At 41.8% G+C, this 17,807-nt stretch overlaps 1 protein-coding gene across 1 annotated transcript in view; it reads right to left on the bottom strand.

The window, feature by feature from the left end:
- The window catches only part of LOC117502059 (SUN domain-containing protein 2-like), a 112,363-nt gene that overhangs the window by 80,479 nt on the left and 14,077 nt on the right, over positions 1–17,807 (bottom strand). Inside the window, exons 2-3 of the mRNA XM_034161049.1 lie at positions 8,061–8,169; positions 7,811–7,947 (exon numbers count right to left, since the gene is read on the bottom strand). Coding sequence (XP_034016940.1) covers positions 7,811–7,947; positions 8,061–8,167 — 244 coding nt within the window. The 5' untranslated portion in view covers positions 8,168–8,169. The remainder of the gene's footprint in view (positions 1–7,810; positions 7,948–8,060; positions 8,170–17,807) is intronic.

The following is a 17,807-nucleotide window of genomic DNA, read 5'->3' as shown; positions in this document are numbered from 1 at the left end:
TGATAGAACTAATATTACTGGAGGAACACCAGATACTAGCTAACGTTGCTAATTACATTCTGGATGAACATGCCATTCCAGCAGGGGGCGGTAAATTATCTTTACATTAAAAGTGTGAATGAGTGCGTGCATGCATGATCTTAAAACATTTCTCGGCTGGCGTTCCCAAGCCAGCCGAGAAATGTAGTCCCTCCAGCGTGTCCTGGGTCTTCCCCGGGGCCTCCTCCCAATGGGATGTGCCCGGAACACCTCTCCAGCGAGGCGTCCAGGGGGCATCCGGAAAAGATGCCCGAGCCACCTCAACTGACTCCTTTCCACGTGGAGGAGCAGCGGCTCGACTCCGAGCTCCTCCCGAGTGACCAAGCTCCTCACCCTCTCTCTAAGGGAGCGCCCAGCCACCCTGCGGCGAAAACTCATCTTGGCTGCTTGTACTCGCGATCTCGTTCTTTCGGTCATGAATCTCATGACCATAGGTGAGGATCGGAACATAGATCGATCAGTAAATCGAGAGCTTTGCCCCCCTACTCAGCTCTCTCTTCACCACGACGGTCCGATACAGCGACCGCATCACTGCAGATGCTGCACCGATCCGTCTATCGATCTCACGCTCCATCCGTCCCTCACTCGTGAACAAGACTCCGAGATACTTAAACTCCTCCACTTGAGGCAAGGACACTCCACCAACTAATATTATTATTATTATTATCATCATTATGACACTGTCAACATTTTTTTTCTTGCAGAGATTTTAAAAATTGATTTAGGATAAATTTTGGGGTGCTGAATCCAAATCTGAGCTCAGATTTCCTCTATCCCATCATGTTTTTTGGCAATCTGCATGTTCCTCATTGATGGATTACACAAAAGTTGCTCATTCAGCCATGAGTTTGACGCCACTAATCATGCACCAAAGCAAAATGGGAATAAGAGCTGTCATATCGTTAATGACGCCGAAGAGATGTGTGAGACTGTAGCTTTTGTTTCAATACTTAATATGAGAAATATGTTTTCACATCTCAAAAACATGATGGGATTGGCCAAAAAAATAACACCAGATTTGGGTTCAGTGCCCCCAAATTACCCAAAATCCATTGAAAAACCCCATACAATAAAAATCGTGTTGACCAGTGTCATTATTATTATTATTATAAGGGGAGGTGATGGTCTAGTGCAGGGGTGGGCAATTATTTTTTGCAAAGGGCCAAATGAGAAACAGAAAATATTGTATAGGGCCAGGCCAAAAGGCTAAACTTAAGTCTGCACAATAATAATTTTATTCCTATATAAAAAGCAGTAAATAGCATTGTTTTGACAAACTGTTTGATGTTCTGATTAGAAATCTTTAGTATAGTGGTGCTGTTGGGAAGTATCACCGCTCGCAATGCTTCCACTTGGGGTCCTGTCCGACCTTGTGTCCTGAAGTCCAAAGACAAAAATGAAAATCTTTTAATGCTGTTTCTGTGCTGAATTGTTGATTAGTTAAATTTATCTAAAATGGTTGTGTTTCATTGATACACTGTATGTTACGAATGTGCAATAAATGTATTTGAAAGAAAAAAGATTCTACAGAAAGACCTTTTAAAATGTGGGACATAAACTTTTTTACACATTTCCCTGCATAATTTTCAATTTGAAAAGTTTGAATTCCCAAGTCACAATATCACCAGGCTGGGGGCATTCACTGTGAAAATGTCACCTTGTGATTCAGATTTTGACACCCCTCTATAGTGTCAAAAAATAAAATTAAAATAGCAAAACAAAAGGTCCAGCTTTCCTCCCCGAGTCAGCATGTGCATTTCTGGAAAACGTCTTATTACTCTGCATTTGTCTGCATTTCTCAGATTGTGATGTACATTTAGGAAAAGCAGAAACATCCCGATGGCTGACAGGCAGTGAGACGAACATTGCTTCATCCGACAACGAAGCTTCTGAGCTTTTGTTCGAAAGTGAAGATTCGGATTTACAGAAATTTTGCCATGACGGTGTTTTTATGATGGAGCGGACTTTGGACATCACAAGTGGATGACTGGCCAGGGGATCTTCTTCTCAGTGGAGCTGGTTGGACTGACTGACACGAGACTGTTATGTAACGGAGCAGCATGCACCGCACTCATGCAGTGTGCACGTGCACTAAGTTTTTGCACAATGGAAAGCAGCTGCTTTTTCTATGACTGTATCAAAATTAACAGTTGCAGTTAAAATAAAATAACTTAAAAACGAGTCATCATAACACGATATCACACTTATGTAAACGTAATTAATTTGTGGTTCCGTTTTTAATGTTAGCAGCATTCAAGTGCGTGCTGAGACGTTTTCCTGTAAGAAACGCTGTTGAAACACTTGGAGATGTTCTGATTTCAGTGCGACATGTGCTTTCAAACATAGAAGAATAGAAATAATGCATGCCGCTATCCAGCACCAAAATCTCAAAGTGTCTCTCGGTACCTGAATAATTTCGAATTCCGTTGTGCCGTTTTCTTCACAAAAGCCTCGCTTTTCACTGTCACAGAGGCAGCAGTATTGCTCTCAGTCTCTGATCAAGTCACTCCCACAGCAGACAGCGCTAATCGAGTCGGCTGTTCACCGCGCTGCGTGACGCTCGGCACTGCTGTGCCTCCTCCCCGGACAGGCTGTGGTTCCGCACGGGCTGTGGTCCCACCAAGACGAAACAAAAAAAAAAAATGCAAAGATTGTCCTCTGACAAAAATGCAGAGATTGTCCTCTGACAATCATCGGGCTGCGTGTAAAACGATACGGCACCAAACGATACAGCCCGCGGGCCGTAGAATGCCCAGGTGTGGTCTAGTGGTTAAGTGTTGGGCTTCAGCCCAGAGGATCCTCGGTTTAAATCCCAGCCTGACTGGAAAATATCTAAGGACCCTTGGGCAAGGTCCTTAATCCCCAAGTTGCTCCCGGTGTGTAGTGAGCACCTTGCATGGTAGCACCCTGGCATTGGTGTGTGAGAGTGTTTGCATAAATGGGTGTATGTAAGGCATAATAGTAAAGGGTTTTCAGCATCTGATACAGGTGGAAAAGCACTATATAAATGCAGTCCATTTATCATTATTATTAACTTCTTTTTTGTCATTTGATTTTTAAATGGATGTCAGGATTTGGTATGTCGTTTGGTATGTGTTCTGTTTTATTTTACTTTTGTTTTATTTTGTGAGTTCACCGCTCACCTCACCTACGGGACCGTCAGCAGCCTCGCCAGCTTCTGTATCAGCCCAGAGTTTTTGCAATCAGCTCTCTCTGTCTGAACATTTTCCCGGGGGGTCCGGGGACATGAAGCCATTCATTAATCAGTGCAAGTTACATTTCGATGTTTTTGTCTGACAGAGCAAAAATCACTTTTTTGATCTCTCGCCTGTCTGGTCAAGCTGTGGCGTGGGCCACCACTGAATGGAACCGAAACTCGGCTGCTTGTTCCTCCCTTTTGGCATTCACCAGCACATTACAGCAGGTATTCCAGCATACTTTCTCGGGGCGCGAGGAGGTGCGCTCCCTAATGAGGCTGAAACAAGGCAGCCGCCAGGTGACCTCAGCATCCTGGCGGAAAAAAGTGAGTGGAAGCCGGCAGGGCTCCACGACGTATTCATACAGGGACGGGCTGACCACATTCAGGATCAGCTCATCGTAATCGACCTGCCTGAAGGTCTGGATGAAGTCATAGCGCTGTCCATCCGGATCAACTGACAGTTGTCTGACCGACCCTCGCCGGGAGGCTCGTCACCTCGCTCAACGCTCATCCACGCCAGCAGTTTGTCCCACTGGTCTCAATCATGCTGGCTCCAGCTCACCTTACAGCAGTCTGGAGGAGCCCATGCAGTTGGGGAGGACCCGGCTGTCTGGGGAAGAACAAGCACGATGCCAAGTGGAGGGACTCTGCTATTACTATGGACAGTCAGGTTACTTGGTCACCAACTGTTCTGTAAAGGGTGCCCCTGCGTGGCCAAGAGCACTATTTAGGGTGAGTCAAAATTCTATTTCTTCAGCCTCCCTCCACACAAAATGAGGTATCTGCTAAATTGATTTCTGATTACACATCAGTATCTATTCCTGCATTCATTGATTCCGACTCTGCTGCTAATATGTTGCTGTCTTCTCTTGCCAGGTCCCTCCACCTTAAATTGTATAAGCTCTCGTGCCCTCTTGTGGTGCATACCGTGGATGGCCATGAGCTGGGCCAAATTAATCATCGATCCCAATCTGTTTGCATGATCATTTCAGAAAATCATACAGAATCTATTAGTTTCCACATTTTTGACAATATGACTCACCCGGTAATATTGGGGCACCCCTGGTTACAATGCCATAAGCTGAGTTTAGACTCGACCAAGGAGAAAATTGATGCTTGGGGCCCGCATGCATGACTTCCTGTTTAGTGCAACCAGTTGTAACTCCATGTAATTCTAATCCTGATCTTGCCAGTGTTTCAGCCTGTTATCATGATCTTGCCGTTGTCTTCAGCAAAAAAAAAAAAAAAGCTAAGTCCCTGCCTCCTCACCGTGAGTACGATTGTGCTATTGAGCTTATCCCGGGGGCAACTCCCCTGCAGAGAATGTTATTTTTTCTTTCAGCACTACAGCGTGCCGCTATGAACGAATATATTCAGGAATCTCTCGAGGCGGGGTTGATCCGTTCATCATCGTCACCCATGGGGTGTTGAGAAAAAGGACAAATCCCTCCGCCCCTGTATAGATTATCAGGGGCTTACCGATGTAACTTTAAAGAACTGGTATCCATTGCTACTCATTTCCTCAGCATTTGAGCTTTTAGAGGGGGCTAAGATTTTTACTAAACTGGGTGTGGCAAACTAAACTGCTTTAGATCACTGCTACTGAACAAAGTGTGTTGAAGACTCATACATCAAACTGAGTGTGTTGAATAAGCCACTTGCTTTGTGGTAGAATGTCCTTGTATATTTGCCTCAATCTGGGATGTAAGGACCATGAAATGTTCTGCATCCTTCTGAGGAGATTTGTGTAGCAGCCATCAACACCTTTGTGTAGTCGGACATTAACCGTCCACGTTTCTGAGCCGTACATCAAAATTGGTTCTATGGCCGTCCTGAATAGATCAATTTCAAGCTTGTTTGGGAGATGTGATCACCAAATTTAGTCAATCTTACTGCATGCTACACAAGCCTGTGCCTTGCAGTTCTTAAAGTTCTTCCCAGAGTCCATAATCCATGAGTCTAGGTATTTGAAGCTGTCAACATGCTTGATTGGCACACCAGATTTAACAGAGATGGAGGAGGAGGAGTTACTTGTAGAAATAAATTCTATGACAAATTGCAATGCAGCCCAACATGTGCTGCTGCGTCTTCTTGGGCATGTAGTAGAACCTCGGCGTCAGCAACAGAGCTTGATGAAATGGCAAGGTCATTAGTATAATCAAGATCTGTGATGTATGTTGCTGGGTGTCAACAGCTCATTCTAGGTTTGATGAGTAACCCTTTGTCATTGTTAACATACAGGGAGATTTGGAGGATGTAATCCACTGCTGTAATAGTAGGTCTCCTTGCAGGACACCACAGATGACTTCAAAGGCCTCAGTTTCACCATCTGGGGTGACAACTCTTGTCATATTGTTACAATAAAGTGCTCTGATGGCTGGGATTATGTTATCAGGGATTCCCTAAAGGGCGAGGATTTCAGACATGACTTTACGATTGATTGAGTTAAAGGCCTTTTTAAAATCAACAAAGACCATAGCAAGCTCCTTCTTTGCATATCATATCTCCCCAACAATTCTGCATTTAGGACTCTTTCTTTGGGATCAGGATAATATTGGAAGCACCCAGGTGGAGGTGGACCTTTGTATAAATAATTTGTATAATAAATATGTTGTTACAGATCTCGAGGAGAACAGCATGAAAGTTAGGGTCTTTCTAGATCATGGGTGGAATGTTGTCAGAGCCAGGGAAATTCTTGTTGGCCTGATGTTACAGCCTTCAGTTACTTGACTGTGTTGACATTAAAACTGCTATTTGGATCTTTGGAAGGTCAAGCAGAACAGCCAACAACTCTCCACGTTTGTCAAACTGCTTTAGTCAGCCTTCTTCCCACTTCTTTGCTGTACCTCCTTTGACTGTAACTGATGGTTTAGCCTTTCTGTCAGATATTTCATTAATTGTTTTCCATGGACCAGCATGTTGATGGGACTGATGTAGATGTTTGATGTTGATGTTCCCTTGAATGTAGTCAGCTGTTGTGCCATCATAGGCATCCCATAGGATTTTGCAGGCTTTCCTCACGGATTCACAATTCCTGGTTGAAGGATTTAGTTCATATCTGTTGTTTGCAGTTGCTAGTTTCGCACGTGGGAGTTGATAGAATTCTGATTTCTCTTCCTTTATTTTGGCAGGAGGAGATCAGGGTGTATTTCTTGATTGGAGTGGCAAGATCAAGTGTCTTGATCTTAAACAACGCAAGCCCAATTGATTTGTCTGACTTGGCCTTTTTGTTGTTATTCAATGTTGCAGATACAGTTCTATGATCAGATAGCAAACCATGCAAGGATGAGTAGGCGGCAACTGTTCCTCACACTGTTGACCCATTTCTTCTGAATTCAGAGGTAGTCCAGGTGAGCAGGAGGACACGTTCCTGAGGGATATTGGAAGGTCCATAACTTGGCTGGGGGTTCATGAAGCGAGTGTTCATGGCTTTAAGACCTAACTCTGTCATGAAATCAAGCCAATTTTCACCATTCCAATTTGTTTCAGTGTTGTATGAGAAAAGAGTGTCACAGTCTCCCATCTTGGCATTAAACTCACCGCAGAAGAGATTATGGGCTGGGATGTTTGTTCCAAGTGAATGTAGATCTTTGTAGAAGATGTTTACCTCATTTTCTAGGTTGGAGTTGTGAGGGAGGTAATCTTCCCTATGTGAGAAGTCCATAACCAAGGTGTTTCTGGTATTTTAAGTCCTCACTGGGGTGGTAGAATCTGTGTTCCTGAATACAGATAATGTAGATATTGTTGGATTTGGCACAGTGGACGAGTTCTTGTAAGTGGGCAGGCTTGTTCAGTGTATGTAAAGGTACTAATTTATATAGCCTTTCCACTTTTAATGAATAACTTCTGGCTCAATCTTGATCAGGAGTAACCCTTCCCACGGGATTTGGAGCTGGTCAGTCATGGGTAATTCCTGAAACAGAAACGCTGGTCATGGTAGGTCACGGGATTGAACCGTGGTGGTAGAATCAGTTGTAGTTGGCTTCTTTTTTGGTAGCTGAATACTGACGTGGTTCACCACACCTGCATCATCAGGTTTTTTCTATATGGGTTTCCTTCCCTTAGCCATGAGTTCCAGTTATTTAGAGGTGCCACACACTCACCTCTCACTGCTGTCACTCAGCTGCCAAAGCATTCCCAGAGGCTACGATGATGGGGACTTTAAACTTTGAAAGATGACGATATTCTATTTAGCCAAATCCCAGTATGGTAGTTTGGTCAGCAACACAGCTGGTTAGTTTTGTTTCCAAATACAGTGTCATGAAATACTCAGAACACTAAATAATTCAGTGGTTCAGTACAGTGTCCACCAAACTAAGCCAATCCAATGCCTTAGTGCAAAATACCAATTAGGGGATGCTCTGTCCACAAACATGCTTTCTTCTTACCTGTGTCAAGAAGGCAACTAAGTTTTCACAAGAGTCTTGTGAAGTCTCTCACACAAATAAACTCTTGTTTATTTGTGTGAGAGAAGACACCATAACTTCAAATGATTTTCATTACACTTGAAGAAAGGTTTGACTTATACCGTAAGCATTCAAATGACCAGCATTGTTTTGGTGACAACATTACCTTCATAGTAACAAGATGCCATATAATTTTCACCAACATTCTGGTCTGTAGTGACCGGGGGCTCAATGGCAGCAGAAGGAACACTGCAGTCTTTGACAGGAACACGGGTCTTTGGCGTGCCCCTCTTCTTGAAAACCCTGGATGAGGTTGAGAGAAATGTGGGCTCACAACATGGAAACTCGGAATGAAAAAAGAAAGCAATCAAGAGAAAGACAATTAAAGTTACAAATCAGAGAATTACATGACATACTTGACAGGGTTCTCGCGGTAGGATATACTTGTCACGTTACTCGAGTCAGAGTCTTCATCAGAATTATAGTAACCCCCAGAAACCAGGCGAGAACTTCTACGACTCATAACTGAGAGAGAGAGAGAGAGAGAGAGAGAGAGAGAGAGAGAGAGAGAGAGAGCGAGAGAGAGAGAGAGAGAGAGAGAGAGAGAGAGCGAGCGAGAGAGAGAGAGAGAGAATAATGTGATATGACTGAATTCATTTCACATGAATTAAAACTGTTACCAGAGTTTTTCGCTGGAAATATAATATTTGCCAAGATGTTAATCAGAAACTGCTTCCTTAGAGTGCAATCAACAAGAATAAAAACACAGTACACAGAATCTGGTGGTGGCAGTGTAGTAGTATACATGGAGGAGGTGAGTGGTGACAAATCTGTAGCTTTTGTCATACTGAAACATTTTTTGTGTGTGTGGTTCATGTCATGTGATTTGATCTGATGAGCAATAAAGAGTAAATGTGATGTAAAAGAAATAACTAAAACCATGTCGGATACCTGCTTCAATAAATACACAATATTTTTACCACTAATTAATTTGGGGCACCACCTGTCTAATCAACAGTTGTATGTAAAAGTTTGGGCAACCCTGATGATCTCCATGATTTTCCTTAAAAAAAATCATTGGTTGTTTGGATCAGCAATTTCAGTTAAATATACAGTAGTGTTCAGAATACTAGCTATGTGGCTAAAAAGATTAATCCAGGTTTTGAGTATATTTCCAAATTGGATAGAAGAATAACCAGAATGGCAAAGGCTCACCCATTGATCAGCTCCAGGATGATCAAAGACAGTCTGGAGTTACCTGTAAGTGCTGTGACAGTTAGAAGACGCCTGTGTGAAGCTAATTTATTTGCAAGAATCCCCCGCAAAGTCCCTCTGTTAAATAAAAGACGTGCAGAAGAGGTTACAATTTGCCAAAGAGCACATCAATCAATCAATCAATCAATTTTTTTATATAGCGCCAAATCACAACAAACAGTTGCCCCAAGGCGCTTTATATTGTAAGGCAAGGCCATACAATAATTATGTAAAACCCCAACGGTCAAAACGACCCCCCTGTGAGCAAGCACTTGGCTACAGTGGGAAGGAAAAACTCCCTTTTAACAGGAAGAAACCTCCAGCAGAACCAGGCTCAGGGAGGGGCAGTCTTCTGCTGGGACTGGTTGGGGCTGAGGGAGAGAACCAGGAAAAAGACATGCTGTGGAGGGGAGCAGAGATCGATCACTAATGATTAAATGCAGAGTGGTGCATACAGAGCAAAAAGAGAAAGAAACAGTGCATCTATGGGAACCCCCCAGCAGTCTACGTCTATAGCAGCATAACTAAGGGATGGTTCAGGGTCACCTGATCCAGCCCTAACTATAAGCTTTAGCAAAAAGGAAAGTTTTAAGCCTAATCTTAAAAGTAGAGAGGGTGTCTGTCTCCCTGATCTGAATTGGGAGCTGGTTCCACAGGAGAGGAGCCTGAAAGCTGAAGGCTCTGCCTCCCATTCTACTCTTACAAACCCTAGGAACTACAAGTAAGCCGCAGTCTGAGAGCGAAGCGCTCTATTGGGGTGATATGGTACTACGAGGTCCCTAAGATAAGATGGGACCTGATTATTCAAAACCTTATAAGTAAGAAGAAGAATTTTAAATTCTATTCTAGAAATTAACAGGAAGCCAATGAAGAGAGGCCAATATGGGTGAGATATGCTCTCTCCTTCTAGTCCCCGTCAGTACTCTAGCTGCAGCATTTGAATTAACTGAAGGCTTTTTAGGGAACTTTTAGGACAACCTGATAATAATGAATTACAATAGTCCAGCCTAGAGGAAATAAATGCATGAATTAGTTTTTCAGCATCACTCTGAGACAAGACCTTTCTGATTTTAGAGATATTGCGTAAATGCAAAAAGGCAGTCCTACATATTTGTTTAATATGCGCTTTGAATGACATATCCTGATCAAAAATGACTCCAAGATTTCTCACAGTATTACTAGAGGTCAGGGTAATGCCATCCAGAGTAAGGATCTGGTTAGACACCATGTTTCTAAGATTTGTGGGGCCAAGTACAATAACTTCAGTTTTATCTGAGTTTAAAAGCAGGAAATTAGAGGTCATCCATGTCTTATGTCTGTAAGACAATCCTGCAGTTTAGCTAATTGGTGTGTGTCCTCTGGCTTCATGGATAGATAAAGCTGGGTATCATCTGCGTAACAATGAAAATTTAAGCAATACCGTCTAATAATACTGCCTAAGGGAAGCATGTATAAAGTGAATAAAATTGGTCCTAGCACAGAACCTTGTGGAACTCCATAATTAACTTTAGTCTGTGAAGAAGATTCCCCATTTACATGAACAAATTGTAATCTATTAGACAAATATGATTCAAACCACCGCAGCGCAGTGCCTTTAATACCTATGGCATGCTCTAATCTCTGTAATAAAATTTTATGGTCAACAGTATCAAAAGCAGCACTGAGGTCTAACAGAACAAGCACAGAGATGAGTCCACTGTCCGAGGCCATAAGAAGATCATTTGTAACCTTCACTAATGCTGTTTCTGTACTATGATGAATTCTAAAACCTGACTGAAACTCTTCAAATAGACCATTCCTCTGCAGATGATCAGTTAGCTGTTTTACAACTACCCTTTCAAGAATTTTTGAGAGAAAAGGAAGGTTGGAGATTGGCCTATAATTAGCTAAGATAGCTGGGTCAAGTGATGGCTTTTTAAGTAATGGTTTAATTACTGCCACCTTAAAAGCCTGTGGTACATAGCCAACTAACAAAGATAGATTGATCATATTTAAGATCGAAGCATTAAATAATGGTAGGGCTTCCTTGAGCAGCCTGGTAGGAATGGGGTCTAATAAACACTGTTGATGGTTTGGATGAAGTAACTAATGAGAATAACTCAGACAGAACAATCGGAGAGAAAGAGTCTAACCAAATACCGGCATCACTGAAAGCAGCCAAAGATAACGATACGTCTTTGGGATGGTTATGAGTAATTTTATCTCTAATAGTTAAAATTTTGTTAGCAAAGAAAGTCATGAAGTCATTACTAGTTAAAGTTAATGGAATACTCAGCTCAATAGAGCTCTGACTCTTTGTCAGCCTGGCTACAGTGCTGAAAAGAAACCTGGGGTTGTTCTTATTTTCTTCAATTAGTGATGAGTAGAAAGATGTCCTAGCTTTACGGAGGGCTTTTTTATAGAGCAACAGACTCTTTTTCCAGGCTAAGTGAAGATCTTCTAAATTAGTGAGACGCCATTTCCTCTCCAACTTACGGGTTATCTGCTTTAAGCTACGAGTTTGTGAGTTATACCACGGAGTCAGACACTTCTGATTTAAAGCTCTCTTTTTCAGAGGAGCTACAGCATCCAAAGTTGTCTTCAATGAGGATGTAAAACTATTGACGAGATACTCTATCTCCCTTACAGAGTTTAGGTAGCTACTCTGCACTGTGTTGGTATATGGCATTAGAGAACATAAAGAAGGAATCATATCCTTAAACCTAGTTACAGCGCAATCTTCTGTGGACTGATGAGAGTAAAATTGTTCTTTTTGGGTCCAAGGGCCGCAGACAGTTTGTGAGACGACCCCCAAACTCTGAATTCAAGCCACAGTTCACAGTGAAGACAGTGAAGCATGGTGGTGCAAGCATCATGATATGGGCATGTTTCTCCTACTATGGTGTTGGGCCCTTATATCGCATACCAGGTATCATAGATCAGTTTGGATATGTCAAAATACTTGAAGAGGTCATGTTGCCTTATGCTGAAGAGGACATGCCCTTGAAATAGGTGTTTCAACAAGACAATGACCCCAAGCACACTAGTAAACCAGCAAAATCTTGGTTCCAAACCAAGACCAATGTCTTGTTAAAATACTTGTTAGTGATTAAAATTGTTCGACAAGACCGACGATGTTCTATTTTATTTTGCACCTTAAATAACCAAGCCACTGCTCGCAGATTATAATGACCCACGCTGTGCCAACACAGTCGCAGCCTCACACAGAGATGTGCCCACACCACTGACTTCATGAATGAAACTCAATAAATGTCAATAAAGGATAAATGTGTAAAAAAATTAAATAATATAATATAATATAATATATATATATATATATATATATATATATATATATAGTAATTGTAATGGATTGATGAGTCATGCAGTGCTGAATACAGCAGCAGCAGGCCATCTCAGCTGAGCTGAGCTGCTGATTTATCACAGCTGGAACAGATCAGATCCGTGTAACATTCAACACTAATATTTCGGAATGTCAGAGAAAGTTTAATATTTTCCTTATATACAGTGAGGAAAATAAGTATTTGAACACGCTGCGATTTTGCAAGTTCTCCCACTTACAAATCATGGACGGGTCTGAAATTTTCATCTTAGGTGCATGTCCACTGTGAGAGACATAATCTAAAAAACATCTGGAAATCACAATGTATGATTTTTTAATAAAATATTTGTATGTTACTGCTGCAAATAAGTATTTGAACACCTGTGAAAATCAATGTTAATATTTGGTACAGTAGCCTTTGTTTGCAATTACAGAGGTCAAACGTTTCCTGTAGTTTTTCACCAGGTTTGCACACACTGCAGCAGAGATTTTGGTCCATTCCTCCATACAGATCTTCTCTAGATCTTGGGAGAATAGGGTGTTCAAATACTTATTTTCCCCACTGTAATTTAATGTAAATTAATGTTACTGGCTGATATCCAGGTCAGAACAGCGTTTTAATACGGATTTTGTGAGCGTTTGCGAGTGTGTTCACACGCAAACATACCAAAGGAGCTGTTTCAAAAAGTCTGCTGGTGCACAATAGTACTATTTATGGCATATGTGGGAATATACCAGTGGTGGCCACAGCTAACCAAAAACATAGCTTCGATAACAGTTATCTTTTATAATGCTAAACCGATAAACCACCCAAAAATTTATCGGAAGCGACAGCTAACCAATGACCGATCAGTACTGTCTCCGGTACACTTGCAACAACTTCTCTCTTTGTGCACCCCGCTCACTGCTGGAAGCTCCTGTTTACTACATATTTTGCAGCAGTGAAGCAGTTGAGAGGAGCTAAGCTCAACTATATACACACACAAATAAGCCATTATTCTTTAACAGGATATAGCCGTGCCACCGTGAGGCAGAGGTTTTGGAAAATAAAGTAGTTTTGACTTAAGGTTTTGATTAAAAAAAATAACTCCATTCATGTCAATTCTGTCATTTGTACAAAGTTAAAATATAACACATGTCTTTTAATTTTAAATAATACACTACAGGCATTGACATTAAGCTTTTTAGTGTACTTGTCCTATAGGAAAAGCTGGTTGTCCGGACAAGCGAGCCCCGCAGGCGCGAGCCGTGTGAAGTGTGCCGAAGGCACTCAATACATACGCCAATGGCGCGTGTCGCCTAGGGGTGTCTGGGGGCATGCTACTGTGGAAGTACTGAAATTACACTTTTTCATAAATTGCTTCTCTCCTGTGTGGGTGGTAAAATTGAATTTCCAAAAAAATTAATTTTATGACATATTGCATGCATAGCCTCTAGCCTTTTAATCTGTTAACCAAGACATAGCTCATAATGTTTCTCTCCTGTGACTGTTCATATTTGGGGAAAAAATTAAAATAATTGGTAAATGCCAATATGCATCTGCTTCTCTCCTGTGTGTTTTCTGAATTCATCAATGTTCAATGCATGATCATTTGCCAGTATGTTTTTTGATAAAGCAAGTCAAATTCTTTTATTTCAACATTTAAAAATGACTTACTGGTCCGCAATTGAAGGAAAATCCCAACAGACATGGCAGTATATTGTGTTGTCCTCTTCCTTGTGCCCCAGCCAGAAATAATCCTGTGCCCAGCTACTCACAAACTTCCTCTCTCTTCCTGTCTCTTCTTTGAAGGTTCTACACTTGCAGGAGTTGATGCTTTGCATTTGACTGGTGTTTTCCCTGGTATCTGTCCCAGTTTCAGAGGTTTTAGAAAAGACATTCTGTTCAATATATTCTTCAAAAGGCGTGTTAATCGATGTGATGTTCATTATCTAATGTTTCCCGCCAGAGCATCTTGCAAGAAGATGCTACAAACACACACTCCATACAGTGGTCTCGTGCACATATGATACAGGGTTCTCCCCAGAAATGTTTAGTATAGCGGTGCTGTTGGCAATTATCACCTGAGGTGGCGCACGTTGCGAGTCATTTTGACTGGTTTTAGATGCACTGAAAGCAAGAATAATAGACAAAAAATTTACACTTATGTTGTAATATCAAAGTTCTTTTTTGCATTTTTCCGTCTATTTTAAGAAAATAAATGAAACTGAAAAGTTTAAAAACACATTAATATTTGATGGACATAACATTTGCTCTTTTCTTTAAAAATGACACACTGTACCTTTAATCCAGTAACAGTCCAGGCAGAGTTTAGTTTTTTTTCCCCCCAACATTTTTGAGTGGAATTGCATACTTATTTTTTAAAAAACAATATAACCCCTAATTGTCTTGTTTGAACAAGAGCTAAATCTGGACTGATTTGATTGTCAAATCAGAATCAAATATATTGCCAAATAAGTTCTCACATACAAATAATCTGATCTAGTGTCATTGGTGCATAAACAACAATAATAAAAAGAAAATGAAAAAAAAAATAATTCTGGAAGAAGTAAAGGAGTAAATCTGCTCTTTTAAAGATGAATCCTGGATGAAAAAACTTTCTGAATCAGTTTTTCACACTTTACTGTTTCACTGAGGCTGTGTGGTGAAGAGGATTGTTTATTAAAATTGTTTTGCTGCTTTTTAACAGCATGTAGCATCTGCCATTAACACTTTTTCCTCCTCTCTCTCTCTGTGTGTGTGTGTGTGTGTGTGTGTGTGTGTGTGTGTGTGTGTGTGTGTGTGTGTGTGTGTGAGGGAATGACAGACTCATCACTCTCACACCGTATTTGAGCAAACTTTGGAAACATGAAGGCTTTCAACTGTAAAATAAAGCCTATAAATGAATTTCTGGAGCTATGCAAGCAGAAGGAGCTCTATTTATCTGAAGACTTTGACGGAGTTTATTTTTTTCCACGGTGCTTTCTGAGCTGCAGCCTGCTGGCGGTGGAGGGATGAGCGAGCAGTTCAGCACAAACAGCCTGGCTGGATTTTAGAAAACTACCTGAGAGCAGGGCAGAATATAAAGCAGACTATGACACTATGATGGCGGCGCCGTTGTTCCATTGTCTGGGGAGAACCCTGTGATATCATGTTTTCCGATTGTCCGCTGCGTGGAGATTGGTGGGAAAAACCGAAGATGCTTTCTCGCGAGGTGCGAGACAAGACGTGATGTAAATAAGAAAACAAAAAATCGGCGGTCAGGTATTTTGGTTCCGAGCAATGAAAATAAAGAATTTGAACATTTTAAAACCAAAAAATGCCACTTGTCCGGTCGGACAACGATTTGAGCATATTGCTTGTCCGACCACATTTTACAGTTGTCCGGACAATCGGACAAGCGTTAATGTCGATGGTTGCACTAATTCTGACGTTTTGTCACAAACACAGACAGATGCCAAAGGGATTATGGGTAAATGAGCCTCCACTAACACTGATTGGTTGACTCATTCATTCTATGTAAAAACCAACACATTAATTTGACGTGATGTGTGTGTTGGTATTTACATATAAATGTGCTTTTGTAAAATATGCCATTTTATTCATATGTGTAAAAAAAAATAAAAATAAATAAATAAATAATAAAAAAAAATAAAAAAGCCATTTGTAAAAGCCAAAAGTCAAGTTGTGATTTTTCAACCATCTGATATAACCGGGGTCAAAATGAATAGAACACTGCCATCTACTGGCACCCAGACGCTCAGACCCTTACCCACAATCCTGTGTGTACCAGTTTTTTTTTTTCATGCGCTAGAGGGTTGCTGCTGTTTAAACAACAGAATCCACGACGACAATTGTAAATGAACATTATACAACCAAAATGTACATTTTTATTTCTTTAGCTGTTGCAAGAGACTGCAACAACTCTCAGTCACGCAAAGGATTATGGGATATCTCAATACTTAGGGTGAATACTGCCATGAACACTATTGACCAGTAGATGGCAGTAGAGACCGTGAAAACTTGCCAAAACAAATATTCCAATTTATCCATGTGCTATGTTTAATCTGCATGGAGAAGCAACTTAAGCTTCTTATGGCATTTTTACATAAAACAAACACAATAACAACGTCTATAAACCCAGAGAATATATTTATGAGAGTTTTAGGCACAATATATAAAAAGTTTAATGCTGTTGTCCGTGTGGAGCCTGATCAGATGCATTTCTCCTGTCGTGACTATACTGAGATTACCCATAATGCACCTGGACACAGCATGCCCACACTAAAACCTTCAAAATTAGTGTAATACATTAAAACTAAAACATACAACTGATGTTTTCACTTTATAAAACTTCAGAAGTGACATTAATTTAAATAACATGTCCAAAATTAGTTTTGTTAAAATTTTAACCATAACTGCATGCCTCTCGATGACTTGGGTGATATTGCCTGTGAGTTAGCATGGTGTCAAGAGCAATTATCTTGCGACCAGCTCTTCTATGGCTGCAGAGGATAGAGTGGTTTCTCCTGAAACCAGCTCTATTGTGTTTACAGATAACAGGGCTGTTTATCTGCTACAAAACATTTAACAGGTAAGCACTAAAATCTTTGATATCAGATTTAACAAATGTTTTTAACTGATTAAGATTTATTCACTTCACCTACAAAAACATGTCAGCGATCTAAAAATTATCACTTATCGCTGCTTCTCTGCAGAAGCCACCGCTGCCTGTGAGCGGATCCACAGTACGGTCACGCGGCTGCAGACACAACACCCCTGCGCCCTCCTCCTCATCACCGGGGACTTTAACCATGCCTCCCTCTCTGTCACCCTCCCCACGTTCAACCAGGCACAATAGAATACTGGACCATTTTTACGCTAAAGTGGAGGATGCTTATGAATCCCCCCTCCCCCCGCTGGGATGCTCGGATCACAATCTCGTCTATCTGCTCCCCCAATACAAACCCAGGGTGAGAAGAGAACCAATACATAAAAGGTCAGGGAAACTCTGGACTGAAGAGGCCACTGAGAGGCTGAGGGACTGTTTCAGAACCACAGACTGGAGCATGTTTCAAAACTCATGGTGAAGACATCAACGGCCTGACCCAGTGTGTCACTGACTACATGAACTTCTGTGTGGAGGGCACTGTGCCTACCCGGTGGGTACGGTGCTTTCCCAACAACCACCCCTGGGTGACCCCTAGCTGAAGGTCCTGATGAACCAGAAGAAGAGGGTTTTCAACTTGGGAGACAGAGAGGAGCAGCATAGAGTCCAACAGGAGCTCCGGTGGAAGATCCATGCAGCCAAGAAGGTGTATGGAGGGAAGACGGAGGAGCAGCTGGCCCGGAACAACATCAGAGACGTGTGGAGATGCCTCAAGACCGCCTCCGGATTTGGGCAGGGTGCCAGCAGGACTGCAGATGGAGATTCTCAGTTCGCAGAGGAGCTAAACAGCTACTTTAACTGTTTTGGTTCCTCCACACCTGCCCCCCTGCCTGCTCCCGGCTCTCCACGTCTCCAGCAGCCAGCCCTCCAGTCCCTCTGACCCCCCCACCTTCTACCCCCCCCGTCACCTCCACTGCACCCCGGACCTTGTCCCTCCT

The sequence above is a fragment of the Thalassophryne amazonica genome, chromosome 20 (genome assembly GCF_902500255.1).
Source record: "Thalassophryne amazonica chromosome 20, fThaAma1.1, whole genome shotgun sequence".
In the NCBI taxonomy this organism is placed as follows: Eukaryota; Metazoa; Chordata; class Actinopteri; order Batrachoidiformes; family Batrachoididae; genus Thalassophryne; species Thalassophryne amazonica.
Note: the sequence above shows the minus strand (reverse complement) of the source record. Positions and strands in the feature narration are given on the sequence as shown.